The sequence below is a fragment of the Barbatula barbatula genome (genome assembly GCF_947034865.1).
Source record: "Barbatula barbatula genome assembly, chromosome: 15".
NCBI lineage: Eukaryota > Metazoa > Chordata > Actinopteri > Cypriniformes > Nemacheilidae > Barbatula > Barbatula barbatula.
The window spans coordinates 13,079,348-13,101,846 of record NC_136778.1 but is presented as its reverse complement, the minus strand read 5'-3'; the positions used below and the strand labels follow the sequence as shown (position 1 = coordinate 13,101,846).

At 39.5% G+C, this 22,499-nt stretch overlaps 2 protein-coding genes across 4 annotated transcripts; both read left to right on the top strand.

Annotated features, from left to right (window-relative positions):
- Positions 1 to 989: 989 nt before the first annotated feature.
- mtmr9 (myotubularin related protein 9) lies at positions 990 to 10,145 on the top strand. Of its 2 annotated transcripts, none has more exons than XM_079474699.1 (11): positions 990 to 1,031; positions 1,751 to 1,955; positions 2,116 to 2,224; positions 2,326 to 2,451; positions 2,951 to 3,124; positions 3,220 to 3,437; positions 4,181 to 4,342; positions 5,161 to 5,302; positions 5,617 to 5,837; positions 6,574 to 6,725; positions 9,233 to 10,145. In XM_079474699.1, the coding sequence occupies exons 2-11, from the start codon at positions 1,774 to 1,776 to the stop codon at positions 9,394 to 9,396; spliced, it is 1,650 nt and encodes a 549-aa protein (XP_079330825.1). In that variant the 5' UTR covers positions 990 to 1,031; positions 1,751 to 1,773; the 3' UTR covers positions 9,397 to 10,145. The 2 variants fall into 2 exon arrangements, with proteins under 2 accessions (XP_079330825.1, XP_079330826.1); XM_079474700.1 differs by having other exon boundaries at positions 1,010 to 1,067.
- Positions 10,146 to 14,248: 4,103 nt separating this feature from the next.
- Positions 14,249 to 19,451, top strand: tdh (L-threonine dehydrogenase). 2 transcript variants are annotated; one of them, XM_079475490.1, is made up of 9 exons: positions 14,249 to 14,479; positions 15,667 to 15,856; positions 16,025 to 16,067; positions 16,182 to 16,252; positions 17,015 to 17,164; positions 17,242 to 17,414; positions 17,547 to 17,637; positions 17,893 to 18,162; positions 18,246 to 19,451. In XM_079475490.1, the coding sequence occupies exons 2-9, from the start codon at positions 15,676 to 15,678 to the stop codon at positions 18,383 to 18,385; spliced, it is 1,119 nt and encodes a 372-aa protein (XP_079331616.1). In that variant the 5' UTR covers positions 14,249 to 14,479; positions 15,667 to 15,675; the 3' UTR covers positions 18,386 to 19,451. The 2 variants fall into 2 exon arrangements, with proteins under 2 accessions (XP_079331616.1, XP_079331615.1); XM_079475489.1 differs by lacking the exon at positions 14,249 to 14,479 and adding an exon at positions 14,980 to 15,227 and having other exon boundaries at positions 18,246 to 19,448.
- The last annotated feature ends 3,048 nt before the right edge of the window (positions 19,452 to 22,499 follow it).

The window sequence follows — 22,499 nt, the reverse complement described above, 5'->3', positions numbered from 1 at the left end:
AATTGACCCTTTGCAATGACCCATCCCCCTTTGCTACGTCCAACAGGTTTTCGGCACCAGCCAATGCACTCCCACTTTCAATCGGTGCAGTCATTTGAAATGAAGGTATAGCCTACATTAAAAAGTATACAGGTTCACCTGGTAATTGAAAGTGAAAATAACAACATTAACACTGTTCCTGCGAAGTCGGGAAGCTCTGTATTTACTGCAATCATTAAAACAGTTTTTAATGTCAAGTCCCAAACAAACGTAAATAAAATGTCTGCGTTATGTTTGGTCATTCAAACCCCTATGAGTTCCAAGATATGTTTTTTGGGGTGAACTATTTCTTTAAGATGTTAAAGGTCTCTTTATATTCATGCATTTATTATTTGTAATTTTGTGTGCATTCTTTATTTTGGAATATATTGTATAACACCACACAGCAGAAATATGTGAGAATAAAATATTTTTGTAAAATCAAGGTCTCCAAGCTTGTGTTTGTTTAATAAATAAACCTCACAAACATGTTACATTAAAATTAAGAATAGAATACATTTTATTTATCTGTCTTAGATGAATTGAGTGCATAGATGCATAATGACTGTAGGCTACACATTGATCACCATTTACATATCTGACAAGACAAAGTTAATCCTTGTCTCCTGTGTTCTGTGTATATTATAATTTCAACTCTTTGTTTCGTATATATTTTGTTAAACCGTGTTGTAAGCAGCAGCCACGACCTTCACCACAACGTGCACATGTTTTTGTGTCCTAAGCTTTTTTAGAAGCCTGCAGAGAACACAACAGCCTCATGTTTGTAATGAATTCAAACCGTATATACGTATTTGCGTTTACATAACTTTATACACGTGTATTTTCTTTTAGCAAAAATATGGTCGTTTGTTGAGCATCTCGCCTCATTTTATAATCATCCCGATGAATGATTTCACCCGAACCAGCAGGTGGCGACATTGCTTCATATTTGTTTGCGGACTGTCACCCGATCCAGCAAAGAAGTGAAGACGAGGAAGTAGAGGAGGTGTCAGGTGAGAGGAATGCTATTGTTATTGACACAAAATAGCGTAAGTGCATGCGTTTTAATCGCAAATTGTTATTGATTTCAACTCGGTCTGCGTTTTGTATTGACAACATCTGTCAAGTTGTCGTCGTTAGTCTGAGTCGTATTGAAGCTACGCGAAGTTAATCATCCCGTCGGTTTTCATTAACGTCACATTGCGACATAAGAGAAATAGATCAATTGATTCCGTCACAGAAACTGTAAAGACATGCATCCTCCATATTTATCTTACTTGAAAAAATAAAACGAATGTGCTATTGTTTTGTGTTGGATGCGATCCATGCTGTAGCTGTAGGGTGTGTATTGCAGTTTTTTGGTAATCTACAACAGCTGTTGAGATTTAAATCGGTACTACAAAACGTATTTATGCTAAAAACGTAATTATGTGGTTAAATAGGATATTGATATTGCTGTATTTTACGTTATGAATACGCGCATATTTTAGGGCACACTGCTGACAGTCCCGACTTCGTTACCGTATAAAAAGTCGTTCTGTGGTTATGGAAAGATTTTGTTGGATTTCTTTAACTTTTACAGCTTTCGTTTAGCATTTAAAAACCACCCGGGTTCAACTTCTGACCTAATATGTTATAATAAACCAAACACTTCTGAATTTATTAAATGACTTGTGAATGATTTCTGCCAGCACCATTTAGACCAATAATTCATTTTCATTGGTTGTGCCAGGTTTCTTGCACCTTTCATGTACAATGGAGTTTGCCGAACTGATCAAGACCCCTCGTGTGGATGGGGTGATCCTCCACCGACCCTTCATGCCCAAGGTGGAGGGAACTCTTTGTCTGACGGGACATCACCTCATCCTGTCCTCTCGCCAGGACAACACAGAGGAGCTCTGGCTGCTTCATGCCAACATCGACTCGACTGAGAAAAGGTACTGCTATGCTTCATTCATGTTTGTAGATATAAACTAGTTCCTTTTTTATACTTCAAGTTTTATATATTGATGTTTTGTATTGTAAAAAAGCATGATAAACAGAAGTATCATTGTTCATTGATTAAATTATGCGACCTTGTTGTAAAATTGGGTGCAGGTTTGTCGGGTCACTTGGAACTATTATTGTGAAATCCAAAGACCTGCGAGCGATTCAGCTGGACATACCTGGCCTGGAGGAGTGTCTCAACATTGCCAGCTCAATTGAGGTTAAATCTGAACTAATAGTCACTCGTTACGCAGAATAAACATAAACAGACTTGGATTACCTGAAAACTATTTGATTTTGTGTTATATGTTTGTGTTTCAGGCTCTGTCAACGCTTGATTCTGTCTCACTGAGGTATCCGTTTTTCTACCGTCCTCTCTTTGAGGTCATAGAGGATGGATGGCAGTTGTTCCTGCCAGAAGAGGTTTTCAAGGATCTGGAGTCTATGGTATTGTTTTATCCCTGGAAGACATTGAGGTCAACACTCAAAAGTTGTAATGATATTTTTCAGTGCATTGTGGATAGTTTTTTCAGAATGTTCGGTATCAAGTAAATAGTTGTGGCTGCATGCTTTGAGCTTCCTAGTATTTCATAAAACAGTCTAGTCACCATGTAAAGGCTTGCACTTGTCTTGGTTTTGTTATTTGTGAATATTCCAGTTTAAAGGCAGTGTAACGGAATAGTAAAAGTACTTTAGTAATAAGACTTGAGCAAGGTGAGCATAAAAAAATGATGTAAATACAATAAGATGGTAATACCTCTTACGCATGGGGATTACATGTTAAATTTAGATTGTAGCAGTGATCCAAGTTCCATCTCTTTATTAACAAAAGAGATCATAGCCTAAGAACACTTGAAGACCCCAGCATTAACCCCTATATAACGATAATGAAGGCATGGCACGTATTGCAACATTGACAGCAGCTGTACCCTCTCTGTACTTTCAGACAGATGAATGGAGACTAAGTGAGGTGAATAAAGACTTCAGCTTGTGCCCCTCCTATCCATCCTTACTGACCGTGCCTAAAGACATTGATGATGAAACCCTCTGCAAAGCTGCTTCCTTCCGCCACGGTGGGCGTTTTCCTGTGCTCAGTTACTATCATAAGAAAAACGGCATGGTCAGTGCACGGCATGGATCTTTTTGTGTGTTTTTTGTCATATAAAAGTCAGTTTGATACAGATCGGTTCAGGCTATCCTCTATGCTGTGCCCAGGTGATAATGCGAGCAGCGCAGCCTCTTACTGGAACCAACGGGCGTCGCTGCAAAGAGGATGAAAAACTGATCAATGCCACACTTTGCGCAGGGAAGCGTGGTTACATCATCGACACGCGGACAATAGCTGTGGCACAACAGGCTAAAGCCCGCGGAGGTGGATTTGAACAGGAAGCCAACTACCCGCAATGGAGGAGGATCCATAAAGCTATTGAGAGGTTTGTACCGACTTAATCCCACAATAATAGATTATTAAATTCAAATCAGATTTTAAAAGGTAATAGACCACAAACTTGACGAGTCTTGCAGAATCTTGCTGAAGCTCTTGCGGTCAAACGCAACTTGAGTAGACAAAGATGCACCGTGACTAGATGTTATATCTTTTAAAGGCATATGTTTCCATTTTGGAAAATCCAGTAAAGTTTTTATCCTTGAAAGGTTCTGTACCAATTATTCATATTTATTTTGTATTAACAAACACATACATGCAAACATATTTAGGAAATATTTACAACTATTTATTTATATTTACCAATAATATATATTACATATAAATACTTTAAAAAATGTGTATATTTTTCTTGAATATATATATATATAATATATAATTGTACACAACTTTGTTTAGGTAGACCGATAAAAACATACCTCCAGTCCCAGATTTTGTATAAAGTCAGCCAATCAGAACAGAGCATGTGAGATCGAGAAAATAACAGTTGTAGTGGCTTCATGCGTCAAGTCATTAGTGAACAAAGTGTGTGTGCCGACGGAGACTAGTACCCGTTACACTTTTATTAGGGGACTTTTAACTTAAATTCTTGTATGCCAACCTGGAAAGACTTCTTATGCATTGCAGCAGAAATGCAGTTTTAACTTCGAGGAAAAAATGTATGCAAGGAAAGTAATAATTAGAGCAAGGTTCTGTAAGTGAATCCGTATTCTGACCCCTGTTCTCTCACAGGTCCAGTGTTCTTCAGGAGAGTCTGATAAAGCTGGTGGAGGCCTGCAACGATCAGTCACACAGCATGGACCGCTGGCTCAGTAAACTTGAGGCTTCCAACTGGCAAAGTCACGTAAAGGAAATCCTCACCACCGCTTGCCTGGCTGCACAGTGTATTGACCGGTACGCCTCTCTCTCGCTCTCTCTCACACACACACACACACACACACACACACATACACACACACACACTCCTAGAACGTCTCTTAGCATGTTGTGTAACTGTTAATTACTGTTTTCCCTGCTTTAGCTCTATTCCAAGTTAATTACAAAAAGCCACGGTTGCTTAATTTCTCCCTACATTTCTGGTAAAGCTCGTGGTGGTAATTACTGCTGTTGTCGCGCTGTAATCATAATTAGGTTCATGCCACCACAGCTGTTTAAATGCTTCATTATCAAGTTTCTGGTGGTGTGTGATTTGGATCAATTCATGTGTTATTTTTATGTCACATGAGCTGTGGGTGCCACATGACTGATAACTCTGAAGCAGCAGGAAACGTAGGGATGTTCTGATTGGCTGAAATGACGATGCTGAGCTGTTATATGAAATGTAGCCGACAGAGACTTTTATTAGGCTCCTAAACATCAAACATTGAACACCCAACACATTTATTTGTCAGAATTATCGGTTCTTTTTTTATAGTTGTCAATTTAGAAATATATTTTTGGTCTTGTAGTTACAATCTCTACCAGCAGGGGCTTACAGGGCCATTCTTACCAGCCAGCCTTGAACCTTTAATTTGGACAAACTTGCAGTCCCGCCCCTTCTCATGCCATTGGTCAAACCTGTGGAAACAAAGAAGTTTGGGAAGTCTGTCTGCAAATGGCCTACTTAGTTGTCTCAGCATATATAATGCTTTGATAAAACAGTACCGTGATGTTCATGTTGCCCATTTTTATTTTTCATGCTTATAATGTGTGTTGTGTGAATTGTTTTGTAGGGAAGGGGCATCGGTGCTGGTTCATGGCACAGAGGGCACAGATTCTACACTGCAGGTGACCTCTCTGGCCCAGATCATCCTTGATCCTGAATGCAGAACCATCCGCGGCTTTGAGACTCTGATTGAACGAGAGTGGTTGCAGGTGAGCGAGGTTACCGGGTAGACTTAAAGGGGTGGTTTACCCCAAAATAAAAAACTGTTATTAATTGTTTACTCTAGGGTTGTTCAATAACTTATATGCATGTCTCCGTGGTATTGTGTCCATACATCGGAAGTCAATGGTGGCCAATGTAGCTTGGTTATCAGTAACCCTGGCCAGTGCATGTAATGCAATGCACAAACTGGATGATTGCGACACCGCTGGTTGTATTTCAGTCAAATGTAAAGTACACATGACCTTTATGGTTTTGTTGGGAAATGTCAATGGACCTCTGACCTGGTAACCTTCTCCTTCAGGCTGGTCACCCCTTCCAGCAGCGTTGCGCTCAGTCTGCCTACTCAAACGGGAAGCTGCGGAGTGAAGCTCCAGTGTTCCTCCTCTTTCTGGACTGCGTGTGGCAAATCCTGCGTCAGTTCCCCTGCTCCTTCCAGTTCAACGAGAAATTCCTCATCATGCTCTTCGAACATGCCTACGCCTCACAGTTCGGCACTTTCCTTGGAAACAGCGTGGCTGAGAGGTTAGCATGTTTTGTTGTTACCGTAATTGGCTCATACTCACATACTTCACATTCACAGAACATACATCCTCCAGCACGAAAGCTCTGTGTTACAGGTTGAACATAGCAGGCTGTAATTCTGCCATCAGACTCTGACCGTGGAAAGTTACGTTTGGGGTCAAAGATCATGACCCCATCAGTTTACTCTTCTGTGTCAGCAGAGGTCATCCTCTAGCTGGCCTTCACCCTTTTGTGTTTGTCTCTTATTTCCGAGCAGGTTTGTTTTGTAAATGTGTTGTGAAATGTATTTCATTCGATGAAATTCGATGAAAATGTTCTGAAACTGTACTGGAAATACCTGGTATCTCGTTGTGTGACGTTATAATATGACCTTTAGACCCAGGTTTCATTTAGGTTTTTTTACTTATCTGTTAATTTTTTCTATATTTGTTCTTCAAAATGAATTAGATCAGGAGCGCTGAATTACTTTTTATTTCAGATTGAGTAGTATAACATTTCTAAAGGCCATTAAAAACATCACCCAAAAACGACAATTCTGTCATCATTAAGTCACCCTCTTGTCAGTTCAAACCTGTATGATTTTCTTTCTTCTGCACGACCAACAATGTTGGTAACCGAACAGCGGAGGTACCCATTCACTTCCATTGTATGGGCACAAAACAAGTGCAGGTCAATGGGTACCGCCTGTGTTCAAACTGTGACACATGAACACATTAAACTGTGTTTAATGTTTCAGGGTGAAGCTGCAGCTGTCTCGGAAGACTGTGTCTCTGTGGTCGTGGGTGAACAGACCTCAGGAGCTGGAGAGATTTCAGAACCCACTGTACGAGTCCAACAACCTTGTCATCTGGCCGTCTGTTGCACCTCAGAGCCTTCTGCTGTGGGAGGGTGAGCACCGGACAAACATCTCTTACACTCTTCTCATCTGTCTCTATATTGTTTTTGTCATATTCTGAATATAAATGTTTTAATACATATAGTTTTAATGTTTTAATACATAATGATGATAGCTTGTGTAAATTACATGAGCCTGTAGAGGGCAGCAGTGTTTTGTACAATGTTATTGTTTAGGAGCTGTGAGAGACATTTGATGTGTGGCTTGTACGATCTGTATTTTATATCAAGGGTCGTCAGTCCCACCGGAAGAACGTTTTCGATGTCTCCCTTTATAAAGCACCTGATTCAACTCATCAGCTTGTTAGGGTGTTAAACAAGGGGATATCTAATACGTTCTGGGATGGGCGTCCTGAGGACTATAGTCGGAAACCTGTTTTAATTGATCACAATGGCATGTCACATACTGTAGATACAGTATGTTGTACGTTAGTAGCAAACAAGGAAGTATATTTTTTAGATGAATTAGAATTGTTTTTATAAACTGTGTCAGCAGTGTTGAATTCTTTTGTTTGCTTGAGCATTGATGCGTGTCTTTATTACATAATGTCGGTTGTGTACATTTTAATCACCCTGCTATTACAAACATTCTGGTTTTCTGGAGATAAGCATGTCATTTGACTTAAGCAAAGTCATTTCTAACTGTTAAAAAACCAACTCTATGTAGAGAAAGAGTGAACTGTGGGGTGGTTTTCAAGACATAAATTCAGAAAATATAAAAGAAAAGATTGTATGTGGAATATTTAACCCGTATTTTTCTAATGAGACTACAGTGACATTTTTAAAAGCTTTTTTAAGCATTGAAGAAGAGACTTCTGGTATTATTTAACCTGAACATCATTGCGATCCCAAAGTAAAGTCATATTTAAGTGAACATTTCGTTTTCTAGGGTTTGAAATGGCAGTTTTCAGTGCCACACACAAGTCACATGGAATTAACAGGCGTGACAAATGCATAACCCCTGTGACCTCTGTGCCATTCATTTTTAAAGCCTCACCTCTGGAGTTTGTCATGCTTCTGTTTTAAAGGTGCAGTGAAAGCTGCTCTTTCAGCTGAAGCAGACATTTAGACACAGGGTTTACTTTCAGTCACATGAGCCGTTCTCATGAGCAGAACTCAGAGATACACACCTGCCGTTCCTCATTCTTTGTTATTACTAAATATTTAACAATAAAGATTTCCAAATAATTGGAAATGGCAATGAAAATTATAATTGAATGAATACTTTTATAATACTAATACTTTCAAGACTAAAATACATCAATACTTTTATTTCCGTTTCCTTTGTTCCATTTACATGTTTTGATTTTAGCTGATTATTTTATCCAAAGAAATTTAGAAATGAGAGAGCATTTGACATTTTGTCAATTAAATGGCATGTAAGTGCAATATATAAAGCCATGTTTACAAGTAGGATCAGAGAAGAGGAAAATGTTTTTCATTGAAAAAGAAATTCAATATTTAAATTAAACAAGACTGTTGATTGTTAGGGCTTTTTCAGGTGTGTGGTAACGGGTATGTTTCTTCTGGAAGGCAATGTTTTTTTTAAGAGGGATTTAATGCTTTGTTGTGATGTAACAACCAGGAATTTCTCTCTTACGTAAATGGTGAGGGCTGAGTCAAGGTTACATTCGTGCAAGACAAGAAACTGTGTATCATTCTCAAACAGATAAGGTGTGATTCTCCTAAAGTTGATCTGTTGAAAAACCGTCATAGGGTTAAGAACAAGATAAGGTATAAAGTAACAGAATTGTCATTTTGAGGTTATTTTTACAGCATTGAAACACACCGATGAAATTGTTATTTATTTATTTAGACTAAAGTGATAGTTCACCCAAAAATGGAAATTCTGTCATGACTCTATGACTGACTTTCTTCTGCAGAACACAAAAGAAGACACTCTTGTGTCCATACAATTGAAGTGAACGGGTGCCGCCGCTGTTCGGTTATCAACTTTCTGCAAAATATCATTTGACGAGTCAGTCATAGAGTAAATGATATAAGAATTCGTGAACCGGGTGACCTATCCCTTTAATTCTCAGAATTCTGAAAATGCACACTTGAGAGTCCCACTCATGAAAGTCATTTGAGAAATAGCCTTGTCAATCCCCATTGTTAATTTCACAGCTGGGTGACTTTAGTTGACCTGTGTCCTCTACTAACATCAATAGAAGCGGTCATCTGTGTTTGTGCTGAGAAACATGGGTGTAATGATGCCATACGTCATTGAAGATTTTAGTCATACTGTACGGTTACATAACACTAAAGCACTGTGGGCATTTGCACAACACGCACGGTGCATTTGAAAATGCTTGGTATGGACAGATGAAAATGTTTGTATGAGTTTGTGCCATTCTATGTGGCACATACTGTATATTATACATTGTTCAAACACCATCAACTTTTTTCTTTTCATTTATGATATGAAACAAACACACTTAAAGAGCTTGCGGTGAACATGACAGATTTATGAATTTGAATGTATGTTCTTTTCCCTATAGGGGTATTTCTTCGCTGGAATCGCTCCACCAAGTGTTTGGATGAGGCTTATCAGGAGATGGTCCATATTATAGAGTACAACAAGGAGCTCCAGAACAAAGTGAACAGCCTCCGGAGGCAACTGGCCGAGCTCGAGACCGAGGACCGCCCGCTGCAGACACCGTAGGACATGTCACATATCATACTGGCAGATTTCAACACTCCTGATTTTTCGTGTCTGTACTGCCAAAAAGAGGCTGTCCCATAGTGCACATAGGAAATGTACACACACACACACACACACACTCCTTTTCCTTATCCTGCCCAGTTTATCTCTTTTCTTATTCCATTGCTCTACTTTATTGACATTAATATGTTAACTTAGACTTCTACTGGCATTAGTAATGGATTTTACTCTATTGTTACTATATTCGCTGCTGTCTTAGTGTGTCGTTGTGGTTAAATATTCTCAAACACTATGCCAACTTTGCGTACTCGTCCATATTGCCGTTTTTTCTGTCAAGAGATCACCCAGCTTATTGGCTAAGAAGGTTGTGGTTCTGATCCGGATGTCATTTCACTACGGACTTTGTTTATAAATTGTGTGCTGCCGTTTACACATTCTCAGAGAAAAGGGATTACTCATGTGCCATAGTTTATTTTAAGCCCTGCGCCACAAAGTGCAATAGACCATATCGCTATAAACCAATAGCGGTTTTAAAAGGGAATGAATTTGGAAATGACAGTGGCATGATAGAACAGCCCTCTGAGTCCTACACAATCTGAACCATTTCCAAAGAGATTATATGAATAAGAAACTGAATAATTAATACTTGATTGTTTTACTCATATAAGATATTTTGTGCACGGGTAATATTCATATTTGTAATGGCATTTAGAAGATTGCGAATTATTATCATTAAAAGTATTGTTTTACGGTGTGTGCTTTTATCTTCCCACCTTTAACCATATTATTTATTATTCTCAGGTTAGGTAAAGTTATTCAAGTCAAATACTCTCAATGTGGTCCTTCCAAGAGTAGCCACACCCATACATTAATAAAAATACTGTCCATCTTGCCCAATGCCATATAAGGCACTACTAAAACACAAATTAATAACAATCTTCCGACCAGTCCATTATATTTGATACACTGGTCAAGAAATAAGCAAAAATAACAGACAATTGTTTTACCATATATAACACCTCCTTCGTGCATTTATTTTCACTCATTATCCTTCATTCTCAAGTTCATTTCAATTCCCAGAAAACCGTGGCTCCTCCTCTGCCTGCCCAGACAAGCTTGTCAAAGCCAAACAAGGAGATGAAGCTTAAAAGTCTTGCACCTTAGAAGTCCTTGCCGTCTGACACCTCATTGAGTCTCTCTGGTGCAGAGTTAGAATCTAGGGTGATTAGAAGAGACACTTTCAAAATCAAACACCACACAATTTTAACCAGTATTGAAACTTCTGTATCGTATAGTGGTCCAAACGGTGCACAACGTTTATTCTCTAGTAGACTTTGCTAATCTCAAATTCCATTCTCCCTCTGGGTCGAATATTTTTAATTCATTTTTTGTAGATGTTGCACAAATGTCACATTACAAAATAATTTTTCTGGGTCATTACAGGCACATACCATACATCAAAAATCTGTCTTTGCGTCCGTTGTAGTCCTGTTACTCTGCTGAATTTATATATTAACACACGTCTCTATAAATACAGCAGATTCTTAATGTATTTTCTTCATACATGTATATTCCCATTGCCTTCTTTTTAAGCACAATCCTTTCCCATCCTTAGACGTAAACATTTCTAAATAAACAACTATTTTTATACCTTACACATTTTGCATGCATCTTGCAATATCTTCTGCTGTCATGGGCAGTCCAGCTTCAATTGCCTTTACATGTACAGCATATAGTCAATACCATAATTTTTCCCTAAATCAATCTGTTTTTATTCATCTTTTAAATGATTCTATCACTCTTTTTGTTTAGAGTTTAAAGTAAAGTTGATATTAAAACCCTTTTCTGCACATTTATTGTCTTTTGTTATAATGTTCCTCCTCAGTACTGGGCTGTGCTTGGAACTGACTCTTGCTTATCTGTAGCCTGGCTGTTTTTTCTCACTTCAGAATGAGACAATCTCTGTCCTCAGTGCATGATTTTTACAAAACGATGTTCTTTTTTAAACAAAAAACTTTACCAATGCATTAGTTCTCCTAACAGCCCTACCTTTAGAAAGGCTTCTTTGTCAGAACTAACATCTCTTCCGCTAAATTCTGCTCAATTTCGTTGACTCCCCTTTTTTTCTACAGAGGTACATCATCATTTGACTATATCACGCCTCTAATATATATTTTTGAGGTTCATATATGAAACTAAACTTACAGTTTCTTAGCTATGTCTGATCGACTAATACTCTTACCGAATAATAAAATCCTAATTACGCAAGTACAAGCCATTTCATACATTTTAAAGCTTTTGGTTTATTTCTGTATAATATTCAATTACATTTCTAAATTTCACAACTTTCCAATGTACACTTCTGCGTATGCGCATACAACTCGCTTCTCCTTCCAGTAGCCACACCCATACATGAATAATAATAACAAACCTGATGCCGCGTAAGCCATTACAAGCAAAAATAACAGACAGATAGGCAAAGTAATTGCACTTTCTTGACATTATATAATAGTATGGACGTGTATTTCATTCCTGAAGATAAAATGTATGCAAATGAAGGAATTTTTATGTTTAAACTTTTTTTTATTTTACATTTAGAATATTCACTTCTCACATGACACATTTACATTTAGTCATTAAGCATACATAATATGAATTGTTATGATTTCTGCATTTCATCGAATGAGTTATGGCATGAATGTATTTGTTTATGGTTGGTTTTGACACTGGATAAAGTTAAGACATTGTTATCAGGTGTATAATCATATCTTTTTATTTGATGACATTTTGGCACTTCGACATAAACTGACGTATCATTACTATTTTGTCATAATTGTTTGTACTGTGTCATGCCTTGCTTTACAATTGTATGTAAAGTATGTAAGTATGTTACATTTTGTGGGCATTAAAAAAAAATCATTTAATGTACAGATGTTTGATGTCTACGCACTTAAGTGGACCATCTTTAAATGGTCTGCTTCCAGAGAGATAAGTGGTGATAAAATGTTGTTATCTTATCAGCATCACAGGATAAAGACGGATAACAAAGTCTTAACTACTGTTGGCTAATAATTGTCAAACGTATTGGGATGCAATGGTGTCTAGACCTCTCAGATATCGTTTATATATAGTATAATAATATGTAGTCACTTTAAAATGAAAGCATTGCTCATTATATTAAAATAATGTATTTGAATAATACCCTGGTACTGCTTCATCCTTTTTTAATAATGATGACAAATTGTGTAAAAGTAACTTTAACATACTTTTATATTTGATGTACTCCTACATGTATAGACTCGAGCTGTTTAAATCTTATCTCTCACCATATAAACATATGTGCGCTTTCCCCGCCCATTATCAGTAATGTACAGTGTTTCCTGGGGGATGGGCCTTAAACACGCACCAATCTAACTATATCCAGTTTCGAATGCCTCTATACAGGACCTCCCATGTGTCTGTGTCTCTGTTACCGTGTTGTTATTCTCAAACATCAAGTGACCACCGATTCTCAATGATTTCCTCACACCTATTTCTAGAAATAACGTGTGGACTCCGGCACAGTGTATTCTCTTGGTAATCTGCAAACATATAACATAAAATGGTATGATAGACGCATTGGCAGACACATTCAAACCCTAACCGATAATAACCCCTTGAGCAAACAACAGCCTGAAGTGTGTCACTTTGAGTTGCTTAACCGTTGAAAGGAAAGGGAGAACCTTGTTGATAAAGGGGACTTGCCCTACATTGCATTAGAACCTATTATTATAAACAAATGTCTCCACACTGGATGCAACACAGCAAGATGTGACTAACCCATTAGAATATCGCTTCTTGCTCCCCGAACTCTTTGTAAGTCGCTTTGGATAAAAGCGTCTGCTAAATGACTAAATGTAAATGTTGAATAAACAATTTGTCGCATCGCACCATTTGGGTCCGGTCGAAACAGTGTAACACCAAATAAAACCAGACCTGTTGGGGCAGCAGAGAGGTTAATGCTGTTGTTTTGAAATATAAGAGCCAGCAAACCCTAGACATGGCATTACTTATTATACCTTTATTCTCAATTGGACTGTTTAACTCATGTTTAGTACAATTTGTGAAAGCTTTACAGCTAGCAGCACAAAGCAAGAGCCGTGGCAGGTTTGTAACAATCGTGCAATAGTTTTTCTACACTGCACAAATAGATATATTTCTTACTTTTGATCATTTTGCTTCTCAAATTAGTTAATCTTAATTCATAAATCAAGATATTAAGGATAAAATAAAATTAAGTTTATCCTTTCAACCTAATTCTTCAGATTTTCTTTCTAGCATAAACAGAAAACAAGACTTCGTATCGCTTATAAAATGTTACTATTTTGCTTCTCGCGTCGTGTAAATGTGTCTTCTGAATTTTAAGATATTTGTACAGGAAAGAATCGTGTCCAAAGATGTACTATTTTTGTATAGTTGAATAGCAAAAATATTTCAGATAAAACGTTGTGACGGACAGACAGATAGAACGCCCTTGGATGTAATAAAACACACTGTATAAAATGATATTCAGGCTATAGTGTGTTGTAAATCGGGGTATTTTAAAACTCGGCTCAGCCAGTCAGAATCAAGGACCAGAACTGTCAGTTTTACAATACTTCTTTAGTTAGCTTTGGTGTCCTGAAACAAGGGCCATATTCTTCAAATAAAAGAATGTTCTACCACATGTACACAGCCTGGCTGTCTCACTCCCAGTCCCCATTAATTTCAATTCAACATACTGTCCCCGTCTGACTGTGAAACAGACTGCATTCATTGACAGGGGGTTGAACATGTGCACCCTGAAGAGACCCTCTCAGTCGTCATGTTTCACAGACGTCAAGAGGGCGTGGTCAGGACCTCACCTCCGCCAGTGGCCAATCAGAGCGCCGCCGGCTTCTCTTGAAAGCCTCTTGGCCGGCGGATATAAATCCTCCGCTGTTAGCTGATGCAATCCTGAAGATACTGAGCGAAGCGTCAGTGAGGAGAAGCCGGCTACAAAGCTGCTCATTTAGCACAAAAGAACGCGTTTTCACACAATATCAGAATCATATTGCGTCAATAGGTGAGTAAATGTGTGGTTTTGAAATAAATGACGTTTTACTGTAATAGATCGTGTGTATGAATCCGTGGCATCATCTCATCTGGACGCAGGCTTCCGGTGTTGGTTCTCGCATGGATTAAAACGCGCGACGTCGTAGATTATTTTCCAAAATTCACCATTAAAAGTTTAATGTTTGTTTCTAGCTCGCTCGTATTGTTAAACGTCTGAGTTTTGTATCGAGAAACGCAAGAGATGATCCTCGCGTTTGTCGCTTTCTCGTTGCGTCACGTAGTAACGTGAAATGCGCGTTTTAGCGTCAAAACGATGATCGTTCAGCCCGATATGTGAAGGGTGTTCATTCACAGGGTGTAGTCGTCATGGGCACATGAGCTTGATCACGTTGCCGTGTTTAAAGTTCCTCCCAGTAGGAGTCAAGTAACCGCTATTCCAGCGTAAACTATACCGTTACTGTTCAAAAACGGACGCCAATTCCCAGCAGCCTCCCTGACCTTTACGTTCAAGAGCAAGCCAGTTGATTGCGCGCGGTGTTATTGTAATAAAAGCAGGGGACGCGCACAGGACAGCCTGCGCAAACGTGGCACGATGAAGACCTTCAGAGGTCGAGACTGAGAGAATGATGTGTTCTGTATCTTGGCACAGCGCTCGACGCGCATTGATCCGGCCTGCTTATTGGCTGCTTGTGAAGGCAGGGCAGTATAAATCCTCTCAAATTACTCTTCTCTTCCTTTCGAGTTACAAAATCTGCAAGGTAAGGTGTTGACAGCTCGTAAATTGAGAGATTTCTTAGTGTAACTTAATGATCCCTGATGAATTATAAATTTAAAGGTTTAGGATTATTTAATGAAAGATGTGTGTCTGCTGTATTTCGCATGTTGCTCTAAACGCAAACCGGCTATTTATTTTAAGCACCGCGTTACTTTACGATTAGTTTTGATGGAGAGAACATGTGATCGATGTTTAATACATCTTAAAAATGATATTCATGTGCTCGATCTGTTTGGTTTGTTGGATGTCTTATATCAGACCTTTTTCCGGGTCTTCGTGGCTTTTCGTTCTTTGACGTCACTGTTTTGTTGCGTTAATGTGTATGAGAAAAGAGAAGTGACATGAAGGTATGTGATGCCATTACAGGTTTCCCCTATTGCGTGTGATGTTGACTCTGTCCCTGTCAATCTTGTATTTTGCAGATAACTAGTATGCCAGTTGTCAGAGTCCTGAGTAAGGTGGCAAAGCTGGCCCCAGGGTGTGGATGCCAACCTCTGGCTGTGGCAGTACGCAACATCAGCTTTTCCCCACGTCAGGTCACCCCTGGATCTGATGCCAGCTTTCACTCTGTGTCCTTCTCAGAGACGGACCACCCCAAAGTTCTCATCACAGGTATGACCGACACCTGGGTACCTTCACTCCTACGAAAGTGACCTATCCAGTGCCCTTCGTAGTACTCGCATGTTAATCGTGAATTTAAAAAGGGGTGGTGCACATTCCTTGTGTGTCTTGTCATAATATTATATCATTCGTATTTCTGGATTTGTCTCGCTTTCTTAGGTGGCCTTGGGCAACTAGGGGTTGGGCTTGCTAAACTGCTGAGGTAAGCATACGATATGAATAATTGCATTCATTTTTAGTATTATAGGTAAAAGTAGAACCTTTTTACAAGAAGTTGCTACATCATTTTTTTAAACGTGACTTCCCTGTTTTACAGGAAGCGATTTGGAAAAAACAATGTGATCCTCTCCGATATCAGAAAGCCACCAAGCAATGTCTTTCACAGCGGTGAGACTCCCATCCCTTTCAAATGAAACATTTATTTTTTTAAAACACGATTAATCGCATCCAGAATAAATGTTTGTGTTTACATCATATATGTCTGTGTACTGTGCATATTAATTTTGTACTCACAAACACAAACACATACATGCATACATTTAAGAAAAATATACAAATATATAAATATGTGCAAATAATTTCAAGTATTGGTAAGTAAATACATCTCAATATATATACATGTTTGTATGTTAATAAATACAAAATGAACATGTAAAGTACTCGACACTCAACAAATTATTTTGGATGTGATTAATCGCAATTGATAGTTTGACAGCACTCATATTTTATATTGAAATTATAATACGGTAATATAATTTTTTTTGTACTTTCAATATCGTCAGTAATTGTTATCATATAATAATAATGATTATTAATAATAATAAACGACATCCTTATTTATGTTTAGGTATTTTAGATCAGAAGTGAAAAGTATATGTTTGCCTGAGTTGTCTGGTTACCGACGTTCAGAAGAAAACAATTTAATGACACAAGGGTGAATTAATGATGAATTAATTGAAGAATTTTCATTTTTGGGTGTCCCACCACTTTAACTAAACCTTCGTTTCAACACTGTGTTGTTCAGAACATTATAAGAGTGAAGATATTAATATTGTGATAATATATTTTGTTATAGGAAGATTATTGTGTTGTCAGGTAGTTATGGATCAAATGTAAGCTGATTTGAGGATTAATATGTATCATTCACAGGCCCCTTTATCTACTCTGACATTCTGGACTACAAGAACTTGCGAGAGATTGTAGTAAATAACAGGATCACTTGGTTGGTGCATTACAGCGCCCTTCTGAGTGCTGTCGGGGAAGCTAACGTTCCACTGGCTCGAGCAGTAAACATCACAGGTCCGTTAACCTCTCATGATACTCGTATGCATATTGAGATCTGTTTCCATGACTCATCTCATCTAATCTTTTTCTAGGTCTACACAACATCCTAGACATTGCTGCAGAACATGGGCTTCGGCTCTTTGTCCCCAGCACCATTGGTGCCTTTGGACCAACTTCACCTCGGAATCCCACTCCAGACCTCTGCGTGCAGAGACCACGAACGATTTACGGTGTCTCCAAAGTCCATGCTGAGCTAATGGGGGAGGTAAGCCGTAGGTCACCCTTTAGCATTTTATTTGTCTTTTATTCATAGGGTTCATGTGAGCTACATGAGCATGCGACTTTCACTCCGAATAATTTATGAGAATGAACCTTTACTTGTTTTCTTATTCTACAGTACTACCACCACCGCTACGGCCTTGACTTTCGCTGCCTGCGGTACCCTGGCATCATCTCTGCAGACTCTCAACCCGGCGGTGGCACAACAGGTACGGCTCACTCTCTTCCAGATGTATCTGAGTCTTCGGTTTTATCAGTAGTTGAAATGAAACAACAACATTGAATCTATTTTGTTAAACGCAATGAAGAACATAATGAAAACCAAAACTAACCTTGACATTTGTGTCACACCACTTCTTCCTGAATCTACTAATGTTGAAACAGTACATGTTGCCACGGCAAAAAAAAGTTTTAGACCGGACTGCTGTACAATAAAAAAAAGTAATTCTCTTTGTTGTTTTCAGACTACGCCGTGCAGATTTTCCACGACGCTGTCAAGAGCAGCAAGTTTGAGTGCAACCTAAAGCCAGACACCCGGCTACCCATGATGTACATCGATGATTGTCTGCGGGCCACGCTGGAGGTGATGGAGGCCCCTGCAGAAACACTCAGTATGCGTACCTACAACATCAACGCCATGAGCTTCACTCCCGAGGAACTAGCCGTAGAGGTCCAAAAACCGCTGCCTGACCTGCAGGTCACATATAATATCGACCACATGCGACAGGCCATAGGTATGATTCAACACATTCCACCACATTCATTTTGTCTTATCCTTGACTGAACACAACCTGAGTTCTTGGTTTTGCCTCTTTAGCTGACAGCTGGCCCATGAATTTTGACGACACCAATGCACGCAACGACTGGGGTTGGAAGCATGACTATGACCTGCCAGAGCTGGTCCAAACGATGCTCAACTTCATCGGCTCAGACTCTCGAATCGCCCAAGCCAACTGAGTTTGATGTTGGACACTGAAAAGTTGTACATATCAGAAAGAATGATAGCTACAGAAAAGAGAGATCCATGAGCTGTAAATAGTAATTTGCCTTTTGGGCTAGCACATGATAGCATATAGTTTAGGTTATCCAAAAGGGTTGGGTCTCTCTTTTTCTTGGTCACGTCAGAATACCCTCCACGGGGGCTTTTATCAGTGATCCACAGATCTCTCAAAAGTTGACTGTTGAAAAAGATAAAACCTACGTGACCCTTATGTACTATACATTTAGAGATATAGGGATCATATTGTGATAGAGGGATCACTTCAGGCATAACAAACCAAAATCCAAAAAGGAATGTGGCAGCTCTTAAACTTGTTCCCAAGCTCTATTCTGATATAAAGATTTCCAAGGTTAGTTTTTTTCTTAGAAATCGCTTTACTGTACCATTTTTGAGGAGTGTTGATATAAGGCAAGAGGTTCTTGGTCATGTTCCTGATGGGTTTATGATGAGTTGTTGAAATAAGTTACAGTGAAATAACTTGAGTTAAAAGTGTTTTCACATTCTAAAGTAAATGGCCAAATACATTCTGGATTAAACAGGGTGGGACCTAAATGTACAGGTCCTCTGATAAGTAAAAGGGTGGTCATGATAAATTAAGTTATCAAATCTCTCTTGGCTGCCTTTCCTCTCTTGTGCACTATCTATTTATTCAGTCTGCTCACAAGCAAATAAAATAAACTTTAGCAAGTCTTGCTCTGCATTAGTGCACTATACGTCAGCAAGGTCACGTTTTGTCAAATGCAGGTATTTTGCGTTTGCCCGTAAACTTTCCCACAGTGACTATTATCCCGTGTGAAGGGGCAAGTAGGAACATTTTAAATTATTATTTTTTAATTAAGCTTTGCAACCACATCTTTTGTTCTTCTGACCACAAAACTTGTGTCAATAAAGCTTTTTTATTTCAATTATTTTGAAGTGTCTTTTTTTAGTTTCTTTGCACTTTGCAGAACACTGCTTGCATGTCTTTTTCAACTAAAGAGGTGGAGATTGTACAAGCTATTTTATTAAATGTTTACAACCTACAAATTGTGCAGGATTTTTATCATAGACTCCCACTTAACATTTGAAATGCATATTAAGATAATACCAAGTTTAGTCTCTCTTCAACAAAGACATTTTACATTCATACGGAATCAAGTAACTACAATCGCTGCAAATGTGTTTTTGCATTCTTTAATCCCTTCTCATTTCTCTTATTGAATTTCTCTTGTTGTGTTACAACATGGTCACAAGCGGGAGAAACAGTACTCAAACCATTGCATAGCACACTAAGAAACCAAATAGATATCATCATTGTTTTATTTCAAAGTGAGTACAATGCATTAACAAAACTGTACTATAGTAACTATTATCCTTCTTGGATATCAATTTGAGAGTAATTTGCCTTATCTGCATTCATCCCTTGGCATGTTTTGGTTGGAGACATGCCACGTTAATGGCTCTCCGGGAACAATGGTATCTAAACAACTCTCTATTTTTGCATTACTTAGATTACTAAAATACAGAGGAGGTTATGTAATCTGTTGGCATAGTGCTGTAAGTACAATAGACTAGTCTTTCCAAAAGGGTGTTCTCTGCGGTTAATTTCAACACAAGGTTTAAATGCTTCTAAAGATAAAGAGCAAATGTTTCAGTTTCAATGAAGTATCAAATGACTGTGTTGTTACCGTAAAGGAAATGCAAGGAAAGAAAGAAATAAGGGCCGACAGATTTGTTCAGATTTTGTTCCAAGATGTTCTCTTAGAGGGATAATATTGGAGGGGGGGACTTTACTTTGACAAACTTATAAAGATCTGGTCCCGTATCCCTAAAGATTCTGAGAATCCTCTCAGAGAGCTCCTAACTTAACCTAAAAATTCCTTGCCAGGAGTTTTAGCTTAAAAGTGATTCCAGAACATTTTCAGTGAACTTTGAGCAAGGAATGGATGGAAAATCCTATCTTAGTGAAGAGGTGTGGTTGCTAGGTATGAGTCATCATTTCAAAAGCTGTGATTGGTTGATCCTACAAGTTTGATGAAAATGAAGTTTTGGTGATAATGAGCAAAGGATGTACCCTCAAATCAATAAACATAATTATACACTCTAATCTTATGCAGACTGTAATTGTAAATAATATTTCACATTCAAGAAAATATCTGGAAAATGAACAGTAAGCTGTAGGGTAAATTTGAACACCTAAAAAATAAACCATTTAGAGATTGTGTTCTGTGTCTTGCATTTAACAATTGCAGGTGATGTGCAGTAAAACTGTGGTAGTTCTTAATACCATCACAAGTTCTCAAATGACATGGGGCTACAGCTTGCCTGAAATGTAAATTTGTGAAGTTGGCCCTGTAAGGCAGTCCACTCTGGGCTAGGTTCCCCTGTGGAATGTGAATATCTTCTTCACCACCATCCTCATCGTTGTCTTCATCCTCATCCTCATCGCCATCCTCCAGAGGTTCTGCAATCTGTCTAACCTTGCAAATATTGTGTAATATTGCACAGGCTATGATGACTTTGCTAGGCCTCAGCCGCACCTCTCCGTAGAGAACATGAAAGCGCCTCTTAAGCTGGCCTATGCCACGCTCCACCACCACTCTTGTTGTCTTGTGGGCCCTACAATAGAATACAGACCTTTAATTATTTAATGGAAATATTGCACTACTTGGATGCTCTCACATATTGCTTGCATTTCATTTCCATGATTTTTGTATTGTTTGGCTTACCTGTTATAGTTTAGTTGGGGCCCTTGGCGTGGCTGGAGGTAAGGTGTAAGGAGCCATTTACATTTACATTTATTCATTTGGCAGACGCTTTTATCCAAAGCGACTTACAAGTAGTTTTTACAGTGACACATTACTGCAGAGCAATCAGGGGTAAGGTGCCTTGCTCAAGGGCACTTCAGTCATGACCTGCTGGCACTGAAATTTGAACCAGCAACCTTCTGATCACAAGCCAAACACTCTAACCACCAGGCCACAACTAACCATGGTTTGCGATGGTCTCCCTCAGGGAGATAGGACTGTGGGTGAGTATGCTCGAGCGTCTGTGGCAAGACGGGGTTTTCTGCCAGAGACGCTCATGAATGCCTACTTCCTGGCGGGCCTCGTTAAGCCTCCACCGTTGGAGGAACGGGAGAGGCTGATCCGGGGCTCCTTTCAGCAACTGGTCAGCAGTCTTGCCTCCAGCTGCCCCTCAGCTTCGCGCTCTCTCCTGCCTCCGATCCCAGAGAGTCGTTCCCTGAGGATTGGGGTTTTGGGCGTCACCACACACTCTGCTCCACCACCAGCTAGCCTCCGTGGTAGGCGTGGACGGCGGGAGTCGTGGGACTCCCCGTCCGACTCTTCCAGCACGGAGATAGTGGGGTCCCCCAACGCTACTCTGCAGCCGGCCACACGTCCTGTGAGCCGATCAAAGAGGAAGAGGCAGAGGAGAGTGGCACCATCCTGTCCTGCCCAGCAGCCGGTATCCAGCCCTGCCCAGGCGTCAAGTCCGGTGGTCCCGTCGTGTCCGGTGGTCCCAAGTCCTGCACCCAGTCCTGTCCAGCCGGCCTCTCAGCCGGCCTTCCTGTCATGCCCTACCCCTTCTAGTTCCTCCTACTCCAAGAGAGGTATCCCTACCATGCCCAGGCCTTCCTACCCCACCCCTCCGCCCAGCTCTTGGAAGCAGGGTCCTGTCCCTTCTAAGTCCCCACCCAGTTATTATGTTCCCAAGTTTGTCCCACCCATTCCACCTCCCCCCTTCCCATTGATGTTTATTTTTTTGTCCAACCCCAATCCCTTTTTAGTCAGGTTAGCCCTGCCCTTAGTGTGTTCTGTTCTGTGTTTATGGTGTCTGTCCTCCTGTCTGTCTGTCTTGTCATGTTTAGTGAGATCTTGAAGAACTCCCGGAGGAGTTCTTTAAGACGGGGGCTGTGTCATGATCCTGCCTCTCCTTGTCTTGGTTTTCGAGTCTTGTGGCAGGATCATGTCAGTCCCATGTGTTTTGTGTGGAGAAAGAGCATTGTTTTGGTTTGAGAAGCCATGCTCTCCCTCCGGTGTCACATCCTTTAGTCCCGCCCCCTTGTTTCCCCGGTTAGCGGTCCATTAG

Excerpts from the sequence above, each read along its gene's own strand:
- tdh (XM_079475489.1), top strand. The coding sequence starts at position 15,093 with ATGATGTGTTCTGTATCTTGGCACAGCGCTCGACGCGCATTGATCCGG. Across the intron at positions 17,415-17,546 it reads ATGCTGAGCTAATGGGGGAG|TACTACCACCACCGCTACGG; the intron begins GTAAGCCGTAGG and ends CTTATTCTACAG. Across the intron at positions 17,638-17,892 it reads ACCCGGCGGTGGCACAACAG|ACTACGCCGTGCAGATTTTC; the intron begins GTACGGCTCACT and ends TGTTGTTTTCAG.
- mtmr9 (XM_079474699.1), top strand. The coding sequence starts at position 1,774 with ATGGAGTTTGCCGAACTGATCAAGACCCCTCGTGTGGATGGGGTGATC. Across the intron at positions 3,125-3,219 it reads ATCATAAGAAAAACGGCATG|GTGATAATGCGAGCAGCGCA; the intron begins GTCAGTGCACGG and ends TGCTGTGCCCAG. Across the intron at positions 5,838-6,573 it reads GGAAACAGCGTGGCTGAGAG|GGTGAAGCTGCAGCTGTCTC; the intron begins GTTAGCATGTTT and ends TTAATGTTTCAG.